Source organism: Amborella trichopoda, chromosome 6, assembly GCF_054954075.1.
Source record: "Amborella trichopoda isolate Santa Cruz 75 chromosome 6, AtrichopodaSantaCruz75HAP2 v2.0, whole genome shotgun sequence".
NCBI lineage: Eukaryota > Viridiplantae > Streptophyta > Magnoliopsida > Amborellales > Amborellaceae > Amborella > Amborella trichopoda.
In genome coordinates, this window is record NC_142341.1 from 52,756,794 (window position 1) to 52,778,197 (window position 21,404).

The following is a 21,404-nucleotide window of genomic DNA, read 5'->3' on the forward strand; positions in this document are numbered from 1 at the left end:
CCCCTAATGTATTCATTTCAAATCAATGTTGTCAGATTCGCTTGGAAGCCTTATTTGGTTTGGTGAGAAAAATGAAGCGCTTAAGTGCTTCAGCCGATTCGAAAGAAGACTTCGGACTTTTTTTAAAAAAAATTAGTATAAATAAATTACATATTTATATAAAAAATATATACCAATAATGAAAAAAATTCAAATTAAAAATAAAAAAAATACATTTATATAGCTATTTCTTTGTTGGTCGAACCATACCTGTAGCGATCCGAATTTGACCGAAGCAGCCCGAAGCACTAGCACCACGCTTCGCTTCTCTTCGGTTTATGCCTAAAATTCAAAGGCTTCGGCCTCTTCGGCCGAAGCGAAGCGAACTTGATGAGGCTATTTCAAATTATTATCCCTTCTTATCTTGCCACTTATTCATCTCAACATCATCGTCTCAGCTACAGTCATCCTAAGAGTATATTGTTTCTTGACTGCCCAATATTCTACCCTATAAAGTAAAAATGGTCTTACAATTGTTCTATAGAACTTACCCTTTAGCTACATTAGTATGTGGCGATCACATAAAACGCCAATTGCACATCTCCACTTCGCTTACCTAGCTCTACTATGTGTGACATCTTCCTTAATATTTTCATTTTCCTAGATTATTAACCCAAGATATCAAAAGTGCTCTTTTGTTTTGGTATTTCATAACCATTACTTTAAGTACTTCATTGTCTTTACTCGTATTATTACTAAATTTACATTCCATATAATATGTCTTAATCTAACTAATTTTAAAACCTTTAAATTTTAGAGCATGCCTTCAAAATTCTAACTTTGGGTTGACACCACTTCAGGTCTTATCTATAAACAACATACACCACAATACTTCATCTTGTAAGTGCCTAATTAACTCGTTCATAAATAAGATCAAGAGGTATGGGCTCAATACATACTTTTATCTCTAATTATCATTTGGTTAAGGCCTATTTGGTGGTAGAATTTTTAAAGTACCCCTAATTGTTCCAACTTCCCAATACTGAATAACGGCATTCTAAGAAATTTTTTCTTTTTTTTTGAGTACTTGATTGATAAAGAAATTTAAAGCTATATCCTCAAGTGTAACATTTTGACCCTATTATTGATACCGTAAGGTTTTTTATATTTTCTAAAAACTAAGTTGAACATGACTATTTATGTGCCTCAAAAATTTAATGTTCCAAGATTAAACAAGAACCATCCAATTTTTGGAGGGCGAGGCCTAGGTTTTCAAGAACTTCGAATACAATTTTTGCCCTTGAAAATAATCAAATGATATTACTTAAATGAATCCCAAAATTTTGGATCAAAAAAATCCTTCCAACTTACTCAAAATCTCAAGATTGAACAAAAACCATCCAATAATAACTGACGCTAATCTGAGACATTATTGTTAGCTTAGTACTAAGCATCTCATTAAATATTAGACATATGTCAACCCCCAAATATAGTATAGAAGAGCAATAATTCTGCGTATAGAGTTATAGACCCTGATTCAAAACATCCATCTAAATGAATGCAAGGGGATATCCATCTAAATGAATACAGGGTGAGAGCAAGTCCCTCCCAATGTATCTATCAAACACACAAATCTACAAAGCCACTGAGAGAGAGAGAGTCTAGCCATGGTCACCTAAACATGTCATTCCACAAGTTTCAAAGGCTTCAACCCTAGAAAGTGAATTACAGAAGTATAGATGTTCAGTTTAGAAGTGGGAAACCAATCCGTCCACAAATGATGCCATTTTTGTCCTTAAAATCAAAGGTGTCATAAGAGCATCTAAGTCTAGAATAGAAGACAAGAGCTTTTTGGCATATGCCCAATTCCATTTCCATGTTTATTTTATTCACCATTTCAATCTTTGGCATTGGATGCTAGAATTGCCTTCTGAAGCTCTGCAAAGAAATCCATCTGTCCATAAAAAATACTACAAATAATTAGAGCCATGACTACCCATTCAATAAGTGCATCAAATCTACCCTCTCCCCCTCTCTCTCTCTCCCCATTCGATTCATGCATGAAATCTACTCTCTCACCACTCAATTTGTGCATGAAATCTCTCTCTCTCTCCAAAATTCAATTCGTGCTCGAAATCTACCGTCTCACCATTCAATCTCCCTCTCTCTCTCTCTCTCTCTCTCTCTCTCTCTCTCTCCATTCAATTTGTGCATAAAATCTACTCTCTCTAAAATTCAATTTGTGCTTGAAATCTACCGTCTCACCATTCAATCTCTCTCTCTCTCTCTCTCTCTCTCTCTCTCTCTCTCTCTCTCTGTGGACATTGCAAAGGAAAGAAAATTTTAGTATCGCAAGCATCCCGTTACCGTATGGTAAGTAAGCTTTGAGGAGCCCCATGCTGACCCACTGGAACCAGAGTACATCACCGGCTTTTCTGGTTCATAAGAAACAAATTAAGCCATTAGATTGCAACCCGATGGTCTTTACATAAACTAGCACGTATTGGGTTCTTTTTTCACTTTAAAAGATACTCATTTGCCTCAAGTATATCATGATGTAGAAATCGAAACCTATGACTTCCAATCTCTCTCTCCCTTTCCCTGCAACTCACATGTATACAACTAGCATTCTGACTGATTAGATAATCTGTATTTCCAAAATGTCAACCAACATGGAGATCATTAATTGAGAATCAATGTTATTAAGATAGGACCAAACTGGCCAGTCAAACCAATTAGACTGGGAATAGAGCTTGGAACTGGTCCAGTCTGAGAAATGAACAGGCAACTGGTCAAAACAGTCTGAACCAGCCCTGTTCAACCGGTTGGACCGATTGAACAGGCAGGTTTGGAACAGTTCAGAATGATTCAAACCAGTTTTTAATCCGGTTTGATGCAGTTTTAAATTTCTAGAATATATATTTTTTCAGACCAGTTTGACCTGTGAGCCTACTGGTCTGAACAATTTGGATCGGACCAGTGCTATCACCAATTCAATGACAGGTCCAATCCTGATGACATTGCGGGGAATAGCATTAGCTTACCAGTCACCTCAACTGATGGATCATTATAGGATGACATTGCAGCTGCCCAGCCTGCATATAGCAGAATATCAGAGACAAAGAAGGCTATTAATTAAGCAAGGACACATGTATAACAATTCACATTGCATGACAATATTGACCATCATATACAATCAAGTAAAATATGCTTTATACACACAGTTGCTACATCTACATGAATTGAAATACATGTGTACAAGTGCCTGCCTTAAAACACACGCAAAAACAGATGCATATGCTGTGTCTAAGTGCCGCTCCAACCCCCCCAACAACCTCCTCTTTCTCTCAGTATGTGTGTATGTGTGCTCGTGCATGCATGTTGCACATGTATGGTCCAATGGAATATGAATACCATGGTCCCTTCAGTTACTACCTTCCAGTGAAAGAAAGGGTGGTGATTGATCCATTAGGTTAAAAGAACCCAATGAACTACGTTTATACCATAGTTGATTGAACTAAAGTATACACACCCAAATATTCAGTTTATATAGCTTTAGTGTAAATCTTAACCCATGCTGCATGTTCAGAAGACCACCTAAAGGAAAGCAAACAAGATAAATCTTTCGTATAATCAAACGTGCATACTCACGCTCGCTCATCAGCTTGGCAGCCTCACTGTTACTACATCCATCAACCAAAACTGACCCTGCAACAAGTGGGTTGGTATCGTTCTGAAGGCTGCTGCTACTACCTGCCTCACCATGCTCCGTCAAAGATGAGTTTTTTGAAGAAGTTCCAATACTCCTCTCTCCTTCACTGCCATGAAAGTAGTTTAATCTCTCAAAGCGATCTGTCGAAGTCGATCAGATCACACATTATTAAGACATCCAAAGTTCTATAAAGCTAACAGCTTTTCATATCTAGTTCATTAATCATGATTCATGGAATGTTCAAAGATGGAGAATTGGAAGCTAAATGCTTCTTGGACCACGTTCCCTACAGATTCCTAAATTACATTTAGCAACCAAAATTAGTATCTTAATCAACTATGTAAACTTTGCTACTTAGGGACCCTTAAATGCAATGCAAAAAGTAAACCAAACAAATTGACAAAATTAAGAAAAAAATAGAAAGAACACTAAGAAAAATGTCTTTAGACAGCGCCATTATAATTCCAAGCACACACCTTGTTGGGTGCACTCTTTTGTATATAATTAGAATATACAATCTGCTCAGTCAATGTTGGAAACAAGCTATTACAGAAGAAAAAAAAAAAAAAATTGTTGATTAAAGAAAAAATGTAGAAGTTCATTGTGTTACACTGTTAATTTGAGATAAAGGAAAGGAACTTTGTAGAAGCAGGTCTACATCTCAAACCATAATTAAGATTGGATTCATAATCATCAGAATAAGATAAGTTTTGGTGAAGATTAAAATAACTTACCAAAAGAAGAAATATAAATAGAAATTCCTAAATTAAGATAAATATCTTCGAATGTAATCATGTAGAGAGAGAGAGAGAGAGGGGAGAGAGATGTTAGAGAGAAGTATTCCAAATTTATTTTATGCACCCCAAATCTCCCCATTCAACTAATTCCTAAAAAGGTATTGGAGATTCATTACTGAAAATCCATGGAAGTTATAAAACTCATGCAAAAAGAAATAAGTAAGGGGAACAAATTACAACAGCACTCTTAGGTTGAAATGGCACTTTGCTTTGGACCAGGGACTGAAGCTGAAGGCATCAGCCAAAGCACTTAGATTTAAAAATGCAACATTGAGCATCACTGATTTAGTATATAAAATATTGTTTTATGCAAAAAAATTTCATATGCATTATTATATTGATAAAAAAATCATCTCATTTGAACCCTCATGCCTAACAGGCTATAGCTGGTAAGTGGTAAGAGATCAGAATATATGTTTGCACTATGGGAAAACCGTTTTAGGCAAGATAATATAAAATCACTCTATGGTGCTAATGTCGTCCTGACAAAAGTATCTAAGAATCAGTACTCAGGTCGGAAGGTTCTGAGCCTGAGTCACCCAGTTCAACACCGGCCAAGTCTGCTAAAGATTGACAAAAAGTGAAACACGGTGAGACTTGGGGCAGGTCCCTAGGTTTAGCTTCCAGACTTGCCAGGTCTCTATCCAAGGCAACTCGGGTCAGTGATCTTTTAAACAATGCCCCACAGCAAAAGGTCACTTCAATGAGCTAAGCAGTTTGAAATGTACATTCTCTTGAAGCAAGAGCAATGGGCTAGGTATTGTTGTTTTAATAGTAGCACATAAAGAAAAAACAGCTTAGAGTTACCCTCAGAACTGCTAATTTCTCCTACTAATATATGCAGAAAAGTTCAACCATATAGGAAACAATTTTTTTCTCAAATAAGCATTCAGAATGAGATGAAAAGTACAACCATTTTCCAAAACTGTAAAGCTTTCTTCGGATATACATTATTGAATATCATCATTGTCGAATCCATAAAAAAAGATAAACCTTCACCCAAATTCGGACATATATCATGAACAGTGAGATCCTTATTTATTAAGAGAGAACAAATTAGGCTCTACTTTTAAGGAAGTATGTAGGCCTGGCACTACAAAGACAGATTACCCAACAACATCTCATTTGAATACCAATATTTAAAACACTCAAGTAAAATGAAAACCTCAGTCGTAAGGTGGCATAGAAGAACTACTAGGCCTGGCACTTTTAAGACATGGATTACCCAACATCATTCATTTGAACAACGTTCAGCATCTAGACTCAGTCCCTGAACACTGCGTAAGAGTACCAAAACACTCAACTAAAATGAAAAAATGAGTTAAATGATGGCATAGAAGGTTTACATACCTCCAGATTTGCGCCTGTTGAGAACACGATTCCTGCAACCATAAAATGCCCAATAAAGAAGACCACAACATATATATAAACCAAGCATTGACACCAATAAACCAAGCATTGACACCACCCAATTAAAAATTTCTTGTAGCTATAATATGAACAAGAAAAGTCAACAGATTTAAAAATTAAGAAAAATGAAATAAAAAAAGAAATAAGTAAAAAAGAGAATGAGTAATTGAATGATGCACCAATACAGATGTCATGTAACCAGTCTAGAAGACGAGAACAAAATTCGCTTTCCATATTGAAATGTTTGTGTACTATAGCAATACCATAAATGTCTTTGACCTCAGCACAAGAATTATAAGTTTGATAAGTTTTTTATGAAAGCTTATTAATTGTCCAGAGATAGACAAATAATCAAACCAAATAGATGAAAAATTAACCACTTCTAACATAGAATCTAAAATCTCAGCATCTAGAACTAGGCAAAGACTAAGCTCCATCCCAAGTTATAGTTCGGGTAAAGCTACACAAATAATCTAAACAATACTGAATGGATCAAGAACACAAAAAGTAGAGTGAAATTTTAAAATACGAACATTGCTCTAAAATAAATAAATAAAGAAAAGTTCCAACAACCATAATAGAAATCATTGTGAATTCAAAAAATAATGCTTTGGCTATTGATTATGTTGGGGGGTATAAAATTTTTAAATGAGAAAACAAATGAGATAAATATAGAATGCAAAATAAACCATGTGATGGGATTAAGACAAAGGACCAAATTTTCAAAATCAACTGAATAAACAAGGTGACTAACGATCCCAAGTAAGCCCCTTCAACCCCAAAGCAATGAGGCTTCCCAAAAAGAAAAGGTAAAAACCAACAATGATTCACGATCGATAACACAATAATCAAATTAAAGCAGATGATTCACAACAAAAGGAACAAAGCACTGTGCACTAATTAAGGAACAATTTGACTCTTGGTTTCAGAGCCAATTATTGAAATCTTGACAAAGAGAGCTATTGCAATCTTCAACTGAAAATCTTCAAAACTGTGTGTCTTGTACTAGAGAGAGAGGGAGAGCATATAGGGCTCTCTTAAAAGTAGACATAGAAACTCTAAATACCCACAACAGATAGAGAGAGACTACTGAAACAGCTTCACAACATAAATTTCCAGTGTTTGAAAACTCAGCCAACTTACTCAGTCTCGGCCCCTTGCGGAGCCGAGTACTAGGATAGAAACTCGGGTAAGATAAGAAATTCATTAAAAAATATTAAATATTAAATTTCTTGTAAAATTAATATATAAATATTCTAATTATTTTTAAGTTAACATTCTCAAAAAAATATATATTCTATATATCATTTTGAAGTTTTTGTTGATGATCTGTGAGTTTTTCTAATCATATGCCATGTTTTTATGCATTACCCTTTTCTGGATTTTTCTGAAATGTTTCCAGCTATAAATCAATTTCAATAATTCATGAAATGGAGAGAATAAAGAAGATGCCGCATATAGAGTTAGAGTTGGGTAGACAAAGTGGAGATGTGCTTCTAGAATCTTATGTAATCATTGTGTACTAAGGAAATTGAAGGGGAAGTTATATAGGACGGTTGTAAGATCAGTCATGTTTTATGCGACGGAATGTTAGACAATCAAGAAACAACATATTCATAGAATGAGTGTAGTTGAGATGAGGATGTTGAGATAGATGAGTGACAAGACAAGAAAGGATACAATTCAAATTGAATACATCCGTGGGAACTTAAGAGTAATGCCAATAGGCGATAAGATGAGATAAAATAGCCTTAGGTGGTTTTGCTATGTGCAGTGTTGACCTAGAATAACAAAGTTACAAGGAGCCGTTTAGTTCAAGTGGAAGGTTCCAAAAAGGCAAGGGAATAACAACAAAGGATATGGATAGAAATAGCAAAAAGAGATAGGGTGATTTATGGTCTGACTTAGGGTATAGCAGAATGATGGAGTAAGATTCGGGTGAATCCACTCAGACTCACCCAACTTAATCGGCATGGGCAGGGCCTAATCCCAAGTCCAAGCCGAGTTATTGAACCTTGTATATTTCAATTAGAGCTAAATTAGCACAATAATTAATGCCAAAAATGCCTAGAAATAAAAAGACGACAACAGTAAAAATAATATATATATATATATATAGAGAGAGAGAGAGAGAGAGAGAGAAAGAGAGATCCTATTCTACTGTAACCAGCACATTATAGACGAAGGACTCCAAGATTCCAAGCTAAAACTTGAATCTACTCCAAACAAAAAAGTATATATTATAAATTAAACACACGAATAAATGGAAAAAAAATATTACCACCTAATTAAATCAGCCGAATTATCCACTGAGAAAATCCAAAATCAAATTAACAAATCAATATCGTACTACAAACTAATTTACTCAAGTCATTAATCGCCCAAAAACATCAGAATCAAGAGGTAGAGAGGAGAGATCACACAAGAGAGAAATCTCACACAATTAATAACAAAACCATCAATGTACCCATATAATTACCTGTCATGATTGTAATGCACAAAAACATAGAAATCTGCAATAAAAGAGGGAAAATTAAATGTTTTTCTTGCCTTGGAGGAACGTATCTCTTAACGGTCGCATCTCCCGAACTGTTTTCGAGCATATCTCTTGAGTGTGTCAAACCTTAGGGCAAGAGAACACCATGAGAGACTTAGAAGCTCTGGATAGTAGGAAAACCTTAGAACCAGGCACCAGGGAGGAGAAGGGCTAAACAAGCCCTAACCCTAATTTGGGGCAAATCATCCAACCCAAGACTCCTACTCCGCATAGGAGATTTGGGGCCTTTTGCTCCCCCACGAGTGCAGGGTGGCATCAAATCAGTGATCAAATAAAACTGCGAGTATAAAAGGGTCTCAGTCTAGAGAGAGAAAATAGCGTCGGTTATTTAGAGAGAGAAAGTGCCTATTTTAAACTTGAAACTTGTCGAAGATAAAATAGACTGTGGGCTTATAATATGATCTTTAGAGAGAGAAATAGGATTTTTTTAGAGAGAGAATGTGTGGACAGGTTTTTGGAGTGAGAAAGTGGCTCTGTATTACTTGCCTAAGTCAAAAAAAAAAATTAAGATAATAAAATGGAAATGGATACACGATTTTTTGAGTGTGATATAGGATTTCTAGACAAAAAATATTCCTGAACTTTTTTAGAGAGAGAAAGTGCTCTCAAGTCATAATAGACAGTAGATAGCAGTGTTTGAAAATCCGAAAGGTTTTCAACCCGCGTCGTGGATTTAGATGTGAAATTGATCGAGACCGAACCGGTTCCAAAATGCTATAGATCTCCATCCCCTTAATTCTCCCACAAAACCCCATTTTTCATTTTTTTCCTTCATTTTATAAACCTTTATTTTAATTTTTTTTTTAAATATTTTCAAAAAAATATTGGATCATTGATTCAAATGATTCAAGAACGATTTAGAACACAATCTAGCTGATCCATATTGATATTGGGGGCGGATAATCTATTTCACCAATTCATTTTTTAAAACATTAATAAATAGGGTGGACAAAGCATACAAATTTTAGAGAGATCAAAAGTGTTTTTAGAGAAATAAAGTGTGCAAGTTTTAACAAAGAAAGTGTCCCAAAATTTTTTCCTATCCCGAAAAAATAGAATATTGACTTCGTATAAATGTGAACTTGAGACAAATATGTTTATTTAGAGAGAAAAAACTCGTAAAATTTATAATAAAATTATTTACTTTTTGCTACAAAAAGGTTACAGTCAATCTCGGCTGTTGGATCGAATAATATGTTAATTATTACTCTCAATATTCAACAAAAAAAAATTGGATTTCACGACACACCCCTAACCTCCTAACTTCACACTAATGAGTAATTGACACCTTGTACCAAAAATTGATCATGCACCTAGACTTGGTGGCCTAGGTCCAAGTTACAGGCTCATGGCGGTTGCGACCTTGATGTGCCAAAGGCAACTTGCCTTGTAGTATAATTGTCCCTAGTTAGTAACACTGCAATAATTTGGTTAAGTGTCATGGGAACCAAACTTGAAGTCATAGCTCATTGCAATAAAAATATAATATAAATGGTTTATAGGGAAACTAAAAACCTTTTATTAAAGGGTGCAGTTTGTACAAGGCCGAGGCTATAAACAATTAAAGTAAAGCTCACCATCAAATAGTATCGAAAAGTGTGGTTTCAATATTATGAATATTTGTTACAACCTTAAAATATATTTTTATCTATAATTATATAATTTAAAGCTTCAATATGTACTATTTCCCAACTTGAAAACCATTTTTTTTTTCGTGCCCATATATTTTGAGGTCCACATGATTAATTTGAGGATATTTGAACATCAAAACAACCTCTTTTAATGAAATTTCTTAGGTACGCCCTAATTTGATTGTTTAGATCGGCACATATATAAACTTTTTCCTTTACTAAATTGGGTACGGTTTGCATAGAGCCTAGGCTCTAAACAATCAAATTAGAGCCTACCTTCAAATAGCATTGAGAAATATGGTTTCAATATTGGAAATCTTTTTGATAGCCTTCAAATATATTTTTATCTTTATTTATAAAGTTTAAAGCTTAAAAAATAGTGTAGATCAAGAGATCTATGAAAACTTTAAAATTTTAAAAATTGATGGCCCAACAATATGCTACAAAATATACTATTTCCAAAACTTGAAATCCATTTTTTTCTTATGCCCATGCATCTTGATGTTGAGATGATCAATTTAAAAATATTTGGGCATCAAAATAACATCTTATAGTGAAATATTTGAGATACATTTTAATTTGATTATTTAGAATCTCAGCTCTATATAAACTTTTCCCTACTAAATTACTAAGGGGTCCAAATGACTCTATAAAACGTTCGCAATGGTTATTTTAAAACTTTTTTAATCATATGCCTCTCAAAATATTTTTTAAAAAATAATTTAATTGCCTTTATTATGGATTAGGAACCTTCAATTTAGCCTCATTAAATTATCTAAATACCATATATTATTTTTGGCTCCTATTTTTAAATAGAGGCAATTTAAGTAAATAAGGGCAATTTAAGTATTTTTACTTTTTGGGAGGTACACAATTGAAATGATTGTTAAAAAGTAATCCTTAAAGTGTAAAGTAATTTAAACTCTTTAATAACCTTTTCTTACTACTACAGGTAATCCTTTGTAAGACAGCAGTACAAGCCCAAAGACTACGATTAGATGATTCAATAATGAACAAACATCATTGTGTTATAGAAACTTTCTTAAAGGAAAATAAATAAATTCCTTCTAAATCAGCTATTCTCATGAAATCCTTTGACTCACGGTTCCATACATTTCATATTTTACAATAAATTTTTATTTTACAATAACATGAAATATTATATATATATATATTAGATTGTCAAATTTGTTATATTCATCATTTTTCATATCATAAACATGCAACAATTAAAACATAATTTAAAATAAATAAAATAACTAAACTAACCCTATAGTATTTAGGGTAGTGTGCTAATTTCATATATTTTAAATTATTTTTTAAAAACTTTTTACAGGTGTATAATGGTGAGAAGTTTGTACACACTAAATTTGAGCTTACTTTGATCTATTGATAAAGGGAAAAGTTTATATAGTGTCGAGGCTCTAAATAATCAAATTTGAGCCTACATCAAAATTTTCACTATAAGAGGTTGTTTTGATGTCCAAATATCCTCAAATTGATCTTCTCAATATCAAGACGCATGGACATGAGAAAAAAATAGATTTCAAGTTTTGGAAATAGTGTATTTTGTAATGCATTTTTTGACCGTCAATTTTTAAGATTTTAAAGTTTTCATATATCTATCGATCTACACTATTTTTTAAGTTTTAAACTTTATAAATAAAGATAAAAATATATTTTAAGGCTACACAAGTATTTTCAGTATTGAAACTATATTTCTCGTCACTATTTGAAAGTAGGCTCTAATTTGATAGTTTAGAGCCTAGGCTACAAACCACACCCATTGATAAATAGCTAAATAAATAAAATCAAAACACACTTACTACCCAAAAAATGGATTTGGTTGTAAAATATAAAATGATTCTATACTATGAGATTGTTTGTCCCTTTTACAAGGAGGTCACAAATACCTCAAGCCATCCCATTTGAATTTGACAACTTGAGTTGTGCTTCAAAGTTCAATAAATTTGTTTTTTAAATTTTGAATGTAGTACATACTTATAACCACCCGATTTGAAATCCGAAAGACAAAAGCGATTGTGACTTATTTATATAAAAAATAAATGGTCTTTTTATGTACTTTTTTTATTTTTAAATATTAAAAATAAAATATAACTTTTATGTAAAAATTCGTAAAATCTAAGTTCCTAATTAATTAATGCAAGCTTTCCATCACAGCTGATCACAATAGATAGCCAATAAGTAATAATTGAAACTCATTATTACCAATAAGCAATTTAATTACTTATAAATATTACTTTGCTGCTTCTCACGTGAGACTTATTGTCTTTTTGCTCACATTTTTTTTTATCATCACTTCCTCTGACAGTTTTCACGTGCAGCACCGACCTTATTAATTGTTTTTTCAAAACCTCCCATGGTGCTTTTCATTATGCTCATGAAGTCATTCAATATATCCAAACCATCAGTATTGTGTAGTAATAATGCGTCTTAGGGGTGGCAATGAACCCGGATCCGACCCAAGGGGTAGACCTAGATCAAGGTCTGGATATGGATTTGACGGGGTCTGGATATGGATTTGACGGGTCCGGTCTACGTCCACGTATTGGACCCGAATATTATTTGGATCCAGGTGTGGGTCCAATCGCGTTCATTTTGGTATGTGTCCAGTAATTTTTTTCATCTTTCAATATATGAAGGAAAAAGTTTATATAAAGATGCTATCTTATAATGTAGAACTATGGATGTCCCTCAAAAATCCATCAGAAAAGGTAGTTTTAATGTTGAAAAACCATTTCATTGATCATTTCGATATCGAGATGTATGACTATGAAAAATAGAAAGATTTTAAGTCTCATAAATAGTGCATTTTACAACATATTATCTACACCATCCATTTTCAAGATTTTCATATATTTATAGATCTACTTGATTTTAACTAGTTTTTAAGTTTAAAATTTTATAATTAGATATAAAATTAGATTTTGAGATAATTCTAATAACATTTTACATCAAAATTATATACCATGATAAATTTTGAAGGGCACCGTACCTCTACACCTACGGAGGCGTCTGTATGCGAACAGCACCCATATATGAAATAGAGTTAGATCATAGATATTCTAATTTTTGGGTCGGGTCTGGGTCCCATATCCTTTTTTCAAGTCTGAGCCCAAGTCCAACCGAACTCGACCCCACCCGTTGCCACCCCAATATTGGGATGGGGGCCAGGCGGCTCGGTTTGAATATATGGGTTTTGAAAATAAAAATGATTTCAAGCTCTAAAAATAGTGTGCATTATAGCAAAATATATAGGTAATCTATTTCGCCTTAAAAATAAGTGTTCGTAAATCCGCAAGATCTGTATCATTTTTTGAGTTTTGATCTTGATTTGATAATCAATGGTGAGGTGAAAATAATGTCGCAAACTTTTTGTTATCAAGCAGGAATTATTGCGTGACATTATTATTAGTTCACTTTAATTTTCTCATCCATTATATCAATATCAAATGTTTGGATGTTTCTAGGCACATAGATTATATGCATACTGTTGATATAGAGAACTCACACTTGGACAATCAGGTGCACCTCCGAACTTCGCTACGAGATGCAATTTTAATGTAAAAATTCTTAAAGATAGAGCGATACTATGTTTTTATCTCTAATTATGAATTTTGAATTTTATGAATGTTTCAAAACAAGGAGATCTATAAACATATGAAAATACTGAAAATGGATGGTTCAGATGATATACTGGAAGATGTATTATTTTTAAGACTTAAAATCTATATTTTTATCTCTGCATCTCAGCGTTAGGATGATAAATTAGATGTATTTCCAATATTAAAACAGTATTTTTCCAAAGATTTTATAGGTGTATCTTAATTTTATACCTACAAATATCAACCTTATCATCATCATCCGTCTTTTCTCAATTTTTTGGATTAGCTATTATAAAAAATTTTAATAAAATTTTATGTTGGCTCTTTTACCCGATTTGAGATCTGTTAAAAGAAAGTTTAAAATATTTACCCTATTACCTTTTATTTAATAAAGTTGGAGTCAACCCCAGCTATAAGATTTTTAGAGATTACTAGCCGTCCGATGTTAGATGGAGATAACAGTTTGTTGGACTCTGGCCGCACTGTAGTAATCGACAACCGCGTCTTTGCCTCGAGCCGCTATTAAAAACGGCCCTCAATTTACTCTCACTCTACAGTCCTCTCTCTGCCTCTCTCTCTAAAACCACAGGTTTCTTGCAGGTTTCTTCAAGGATCTGCCTGGTGAAGCGAGGTACACTGGTAAGTGTTCATCTACTTCATATTCTCTATCTACACAGTATACATCAGTAGATCATGTTTTCTTCATGGAACTGACAGATCGTTGAAGCATAGACTTTCAGTCATGTTGCCTACTTTCATCGATTCAGCCTTAGGGTTTTGTGATTTATTTTACATTTTTAATTGATCTTGTGCGATTTCACTTCAATTCTTCTTCAGAATCGAGTGATTTTGAGCTCGATCTATGCAAAGCTGTAATGTTTTGGTTTGGTTTGAGAATGGATGATCGATGTGAAGGTTTTTTTGCGATCTCTGAGTCAATGTAGGGTTTTGTGATTTGTAATGGCACGAATTTTATTTTTTTTGCACAGTTGATTCTGCATCACCAAGATCCGCTGCTCTATGTGTGTCGTCTCCAAATATCCTTGAAGTTTTTTGCTCTAAGTTGTTTATACTTGTATTCAGTTCACATTTCGATGCAAATTCATTTGTGTCTCAAATCCATGAATTGGGGCTCCAAAATTAGTTCATTTTTTATGATCCTTGAAGTTTGAAGAATTGAATTGTACACTAAAAACAAAGAAAAACAGAGGGGGCAAGATTAATCAATTTCAAGGCTCAGAATTCATTTTTTTTCCAGATTCATAATTGTAGTTGGCAAGATAATAGACTTGTGATGTTTGGATCCTCAAACGATCTCCAAGATGGATTTTGGAAGGGTGAATGCACTACCCATAGATATATGAGGTCTAGAGTTGATAATTTTTTTTGCACAAGGCCAAATGTGATCACCTCCACCCGTCGCTTGATTCGTAGTTTGTTTGAACTTCTCCTGTTGCATTCGCTGCAAAAACAAAGACCACCATGACCCATCTCTTGATTCATAGGTCGTTTATTTGATCTTCACTTATTAGATTCACTGCAAAAACAAAACTCTGATTTTCGAAACAACGGTTACCAAACTGTTCTCAAAAACATTTTTTTTAGATTCTAAGAGAAAACTTAAAAAAGTAGATCAACCAACACTAATTAGAGTTTAGAGCTTAGAGCCCTAGGACTTTAACTTCGATTGATTACTATTACTAACCAGTTTCAAATTTTCAATGAACTGGATAACGCGAAAGCATGATTGAACTTGGATCAAGGTGGACTTATTGAAATTTAAAGTGAATTCATTGCAGAGATTTCCCCCTCAAACCATGACTTCAAGTTAATATGACTTGGGGTCTAGGACCGAATTCCAGCTTAGTAGGTTAAAAAATATAAAGGGGAAGCCCATAGAGTAATGACCTTTCTAGTTAGTCATATTCTAAGAAGAAGTATGGTCCAAGTACTACTCGAGCCACTTAACTTGTAATCTGCACGAAAACAAGAATGAAACAAGAAAGAAATGTTAATTGGGTGAATCATCATTCGTTCAAAGTGCATTCCACTAATGCGCAGTAAGAGATTAGCAGGTTACTTAATATCTATGACAGCCTCTATAGAAAATTGTTAGAACCCTATGCATAACAGTAAGCTGAAGGTCGCAACATGATCGATGATATGCATTGATTGGCTTATAAGTGACATGTAATTGATTAATTATCAAATATACGGCTCCACGTTCTGAACCCTGACAAAATTGACATTTCATTTGCCTCGTTAGCTTTATTCATCAAATTTTACCTGGAGTATTTGTTATTTATGAGGTTCATGCATTAATGGAAGAGTACTATTTAGAGTGATTATCCTTTTTATTGTCTTCTTCTTTTTGATAGAATTGATCCATTGGATGCTTTCCTGACTCCCAATTTATTTTTTTAGCTATTCTTGCATCAGGGATTATCATTCTTGAAGCATGTCTTCATCTGAGAGACCAGAAGTAATTGAGAAGGAAGTCAAAGAGAAAGACTACAAGGAAGAAGATAAAGATGAAGAAAAGGGAGGCTTTGTTGATAAGGTAAAGGGGTTCATTCATGCCATTGGAGAGAAGATCGAGGAAGCAATAGGATTTGGAAAACCAACTGCTGATGTCTCTGCAATTCACATTCCCCATATTGATTTGCATCGGGCTGAATTCGTAGTTGATGTGCACGTAACTAACCCAAACCCTGTTCCAATCCCTCTTGTAGACATAGACTATTTGGTAGAGAGTGATGGCAGGAAGCTCGTATCTGGGCTCATCCCTGATGCTGGTACTATTCGTGCGCATGGATCTGAGACTGTTAAAATACCAGTGAAATTGGTTTATGATGACATAAAGAACACTTATGATGATATCAAAGAGGGTAGTATTATTCCTTATAAGATCAAGGTTGACCTTATTGTGGATGTGCCTGTTTTTGGGCGAATCACCATTCCTCTAGAGAAGACGGGCGAGATTCCTATCCCTTACAAGCCAGATGTGGATCTTGGTAAGATAGAGTTCAACAAGTTCTCTTTTGAAGAGACTGTTGCTACTCTTCATGTGAAGCTGGAGAACATGAATGATTTCGACTTGGGTTTGAATGCTCTTGATTATGAGATATGGCTGTCAGATGTGAGCATTGGGAGTGCTGAACTCTCCAAAGCAACAACAATTGAGAAAAAAGGAAACAGTGTTGTTCAGATTCCTATAACATTCAGGCCTAAAGACTTTGGCTCTGCAATTTGGGACATGATTAGAGGAAGAGGGACTGGGTATACCATGAAGGGGAACATTCATGTGGACACCCCCTTTGGCCCAATGAAATTGCCATTTAGCAAGGAAGGGGGAACGACCCGTCTCAAGAAGAACAATGAAGAAGGCATAGATGACGATGATGAGGAGGTACATTTGTTTTCCTTTAAGCATCGTTATGCTTTACATCATAAACTTTTATGATTGTTGTTTCCTTATGAGATATATGTAGATTTTGATGCTGCATGTTGATTATTCATTTTATGATTATAGGGCTATTTTTGAAGTTATATAATTTCTGTATTGGAATCAATAATATTTTAAAAGAGATTGTTTACAAAGAGACCATTTATCTTTTGTACAAGGAGGTCACACTCATTATTGTCCCTTACATTTCAAAATGGGTGATTGTAAAAGTGTCATTGAATAGACACAAAATTCCCAAAAAAAATTCTCGGACGTGCGATTCACCCCAAGTCATCTAATTTGATGTCTAATGAGCGGGAATGTTGTGACCTCCTTGTACAAAAGATAAATCGTCTCTTGTAGACAATACCATTTTAAAAAGCATTTTAGTTAAGAAAAATTATTGATATGATCACTTGTGCATCCTATCTCATGCAGGCACATTTGCTGTATAAACTGTAATTTTATCCAACATTTCACATTAGATGGTTTGACGATAATATGGGGAATACTAACTCAAAATTTGCAATCCATGTGAAAGCCTAGTTGTATAATATCTTATTTTATGGCATATTTGCTTTAAAAACTTCAATTTTATCCAACATAGCAATCTGCATTTATTTATGTTAATAGTCTGAAAATAATATGGGAATGTGAATTCAAAGCGTGCAATCCATGTGATGGGTCTAGTTGTATGCTTCCCTCATAGTTGTCAACTTACTCTATCTTTAGACGTGAAGCAATTCTTGTTTAGTTTTGTCAGATTTTTGAAACATGACTCGGCCAAGGTACTTGGACTTTGGCCGAGGCGAATTTCTCGACCAAGTCCGAGGAACTCGCCCAAGTCGTGTTCACTTAAAAAAAAACACGGAAACGGAACAAAAAGGAAAATAAATTTAATAACCTACCTCACTTTAGCATAAGTCTTGGAGTGACGTATTGGTTGGTTCATCCAGCTTTTGTAGGTTGCTCTCTATGAGCTCGTGGGTTTAATTCCCACGAGTGCTACTCATTTTGTTTAGCGTACGAAAGTACAACATTTTGAACCTTTGTAGCGTTAACATTAAATTTTAAATATCAAATTGGTTGGGCTGCCTTTGTACATTTAAGAGCTCATGGGTTCGATTCCCATGGGTCCCCTTTTTTTAATTTATTTTTTCAGGCTCTTTAACCCTTTAAAAAAGAAGAAGTGTCTTACCTTTGGCAAAATCGAACCCCAATCACTTTAAAAGGCACTCGGATATGTTATCCAATATGGGGAATAGCCATTCGTGTATTGTGACATAGAAGTGACATTATATATAGTTTTCAAGTCTCTTTAACCCCAAAAAAGAAAAAACAAGAAAAAGTGCTTTACCTTGGGGGGAATTGAACCCCTGACACTGTAAAAAGAACGCGCATATGCTATCTAATATGCCATTCACGCATTCATAACCTACAAATGACATAAATATATATATGTACTTATATAAATTGGAACAGCCTACTTGGATAAAACTTTCCTCGCCCTTAGGGTGAGGCGGAGAAACTTGGCCGAGTCCGAGTGGCCTCGGCCGAATCTCGAAACACTGAGATTTGTAGACTTAGCATATCTTTAGACATGAAGCAATTATTGTTTAGTTATCAAATATGAATAATTCCAGATAATAATAATTAGTGTTTAGTTGTCAAATATAAATAAGTCTAAATACAATTATCAAAAAAAAGAAAAAAATTCCAAATAATAAAAATGTGATTTCTCTGACTGCTTTCTTGTATACAGTCTGATAAGAACCTATTTGACCCATGTTTCTGTCTAAATGTTCTATTTGATGATGATAGGAAAAAGTGTTCTCTTCAGCGATTTTAAGATAGCCCTTTAGGGTCACAACTCCTTCAATTTTTATGTTTTTCTTCCCTCCTATAGATGGCCGTAATATTTGAATTACTACCTTCAAGGGACTCAATCATGCCTCTTTTTTTTTTTTCTGAAGTACTACAGTACACTTGATATTCCTTATTGATGAAAAATGTTGTGTGTTTGTGTGTGCGCTTGCCTGCACGCATGCGTACGTGTGATGCCTAAGGTTTAGGTCTATCCCAAACGCGCACCTATTATAGTGCATCTACCTTTCCAAATCCATCTTGGAGATGGACTTGAGATCCAAAATCGCAGGTCTATTATCACGACCACTGTGATCATGAATCTAAACAAAAATGAATTTTAGGTATTCAAAATAGTCCTTCAAATATCCCTTCTTATACTTGTTCTTTGGACTGTTCTTTTCAATTCTTCAAAGATCATCAAATCTACATTATTTTGCAGCGCCAAATAATGGATTTGCTATGATTTAGGATTTATTTATGGTCTTAAAACCTCTGAAAACCAGGGTGGATACATGAGTGAGCAGACTCATAAAAAACTTCTTCTTTAGTTGATTAAATCATAGGCATTACAGCTACAATAGCATGTTAACAGGACTATGAGAAATAACCACCTCATGCAGACTATGCAAGTTGATAGGGAGAGTTGTGCGCGGATTACTGAGTATTGTTTCTTTTAAGGGAGAGAGAGGAAGAGATTATCTGAATCTCTCTAACAGCCCAAGAAGAAAAGAGAAGATGACAAGAACATGGTGTTGTCAATCTCTTTTAGATATTTAATTAGCTACTTAGGAACCTTTTATTTTCTTCCCCACCCCTAGGGGTGGTCCAAAAGACCCAGCTAGTCGAGTCTGTGTCCAAAACTTGGACTCGAACACTACTAAGGTCCACGTCTGGGTCCATGTGGACTTGAGCCAGACCGGACTCGAATAGTGTTACTATTTAAATAAAATTTTGTATATAATATTTAAATAAAAATACTGTATATTTTTGTTATAATATTTAAAGGGGAAAGTTTATATAGAGCCGAGGATCTAAACAATCAAATTTGAGCCTGCCTCAAAAATTTTACTGGAAGAAGCTGTTTTGATGCCCAAATATCATCAAATTGATCATCTCGACATCAAGATGCATAGACATGAAAAAAAAAGGATTTCAAGTTTTGAAAATAGTATATTTTGTAACGCATTTTTTGACTGTCAATTTTCAAGATTTTCAAGTTTTCATAGTTCTATCGATCTACTCTATTTTTGAAGCTTTAAACTTTATAAATAAAGATGAAAATATATTTTAAGGCTATCACAAAGATTTTCAGTATTGAAACCACATTTCTCGATCCTATTTGAAGGTAGGCTCTAATTTGATTGTTTTGAGCCTAGGCTCTATACAACCTACACCCATATTTAAATAGTTCATATATGTATTGAACATAATATTTAAATATATATTTTTTATTTTTGGGTTGGGTACAATCAGGTATGGGTCCGGGTTGGGTCCAGTTGGGTCTGGGTCTGGGTCCGGGTCCGATCGCCAAACCCAGACTCGTTGCCACCCCTACCCAACCCTCCCACCCCCCCAAGAAAAAAGGGTAATTTGGGACATCACTGAGACTGTTAATTGATTTATTTATTTGTTTTGTATAGTCTTTGCTAGCTCCAGGATATTCTCCATTCTGATCATAGTTGGTTTCATTTGTCATTTGTGTGCAGGATTGAAAAGCTCTGGTGTGTCGTTGTTATTACACTCTCCCTGATTTATTTGAGGAGGATCTCATTTTGTGAACTTTATAAATCGTAGGAAGGTTCTGATTTCTGGTATTCCATGAACGAATCATCAGTGTGTTTTGATATAAAATTCTATATGTATTATTAAGTTAGGATTTTAATGGGTGCTTTGGATTGAACTATGATTATCCATACCTTGACTCTTGATCATGGGATGGTCATAGTTGATAGTACAGATCTGGACCGTCCAATTCAGTGTATTACAGTGTGCTTTACAATTGTTATAGCCCAGTTTTTTTGTTTCTTGGGAAAGGTTTCTATACTTCCCTTATTGTATAAAAGATTTTTACTTCCCTCCTTCCAGCCGTCTAATTTAAATCACATGAGCCACTCACTATTTGATTTAGATTTTATGCTTTAGAGTATTTTATTTTTAAATTTTTTCTACAAATTACAGTTGCGAGTTTAAGAGAGGAGTGATGCCCAAAATTTGGTGTCAAAATGTTTGGTAGCAAAACAATTAAAAATATAATAATGCAGAGGCATAACATAGTGATTGGGGCCATCTCAGCCATCCATTCTCAATAGATGGTTGGATAGGGTGAAATATATAAGTTTATACAGTAGGGGAAATATAGAAAGCTTGTCTTGTTTCTTATG

General features: G+C 34.3%; 2 protein-coding genes across 6 annotated transcripts; one reads left to right on the forward strand and one right to left on the reverse strand.

Annotated features, from left to right (window-relative positions):
- Positions 1-1,638: 1,638 nt before the first annotated feature.
- Positions 1,639-8,717, reverse strand: LOC18448575 (uncharacterized). 4 transcript variants are annotated; one of them, XM_006858636.4, is made up of 6 exons: positions 8,449-8,717; positions 5,839-5,870; positions 3,631-3,831; positions 3,024-3,074; positions 2,347-2,414; positions 1,639-1,933 (listed from the first exon to the last, which is right to left on the reverse strand). In XM_006858636.4, exons 1-6 carry the CDS (start codon positions 8,499-8,501, stop codon positions 1,877-1,879), a joined length of 462 nt encoding a protein of 153 aa, XP_006858698.2. In that variant the 5' UTR covers positions 8,502-8,717; the 3' UTR covers positions 1,639-1,876. The 4 variants fall into 4 exon arrangements, with proteins under 4 accessions (XP_006858698.2, XP_088725495.1, XP_088725494.1 ...); XM_088869369.1 differs by lacking the exon at positions 5,839-5,870; XM_088869367.1 differs by lacking the exons at positions 1,639-1,933; positions 2,347-2,414 and adding an exon at positions 2,440-2,626.
- Positions 8,718-14,265: 5,548 nt separating this feature from the next.
- LOC18448574 (uncharacterized) lies at positions 14,266-21,102 on the forward strand. 2 transcript variants are annotated; one of them, XM_011630382.3, is made up of 3 exons: positions 14,266-14,351; positions 16,137-17,121; positions 20,730-21,102. In XM_011630382.3, the coding sequence occupies exons 2-3, from the start codon at positions 16,171-16,173 to the stop codon at positions 20,733-20,735; spliced, it is 957 nt and encodes a 318-aa protein (XP_011628684.1). In that variant the 5' UTR covers positions 14,266-14,351; positions 16,137-16,170; the 3' UTR covers positions 20,736-21,102. The 2 variants fall into 2 exon arrangements, with proteins under 2 accessions (XP_011628684.1, XP_011628685.1); XM_011630383.3 differs by having other exon boundaries at positions 16,152-17,121.
- The last annotated feature ends 302 nt before the right edge of the window (positions 21,103-21,404 follow it).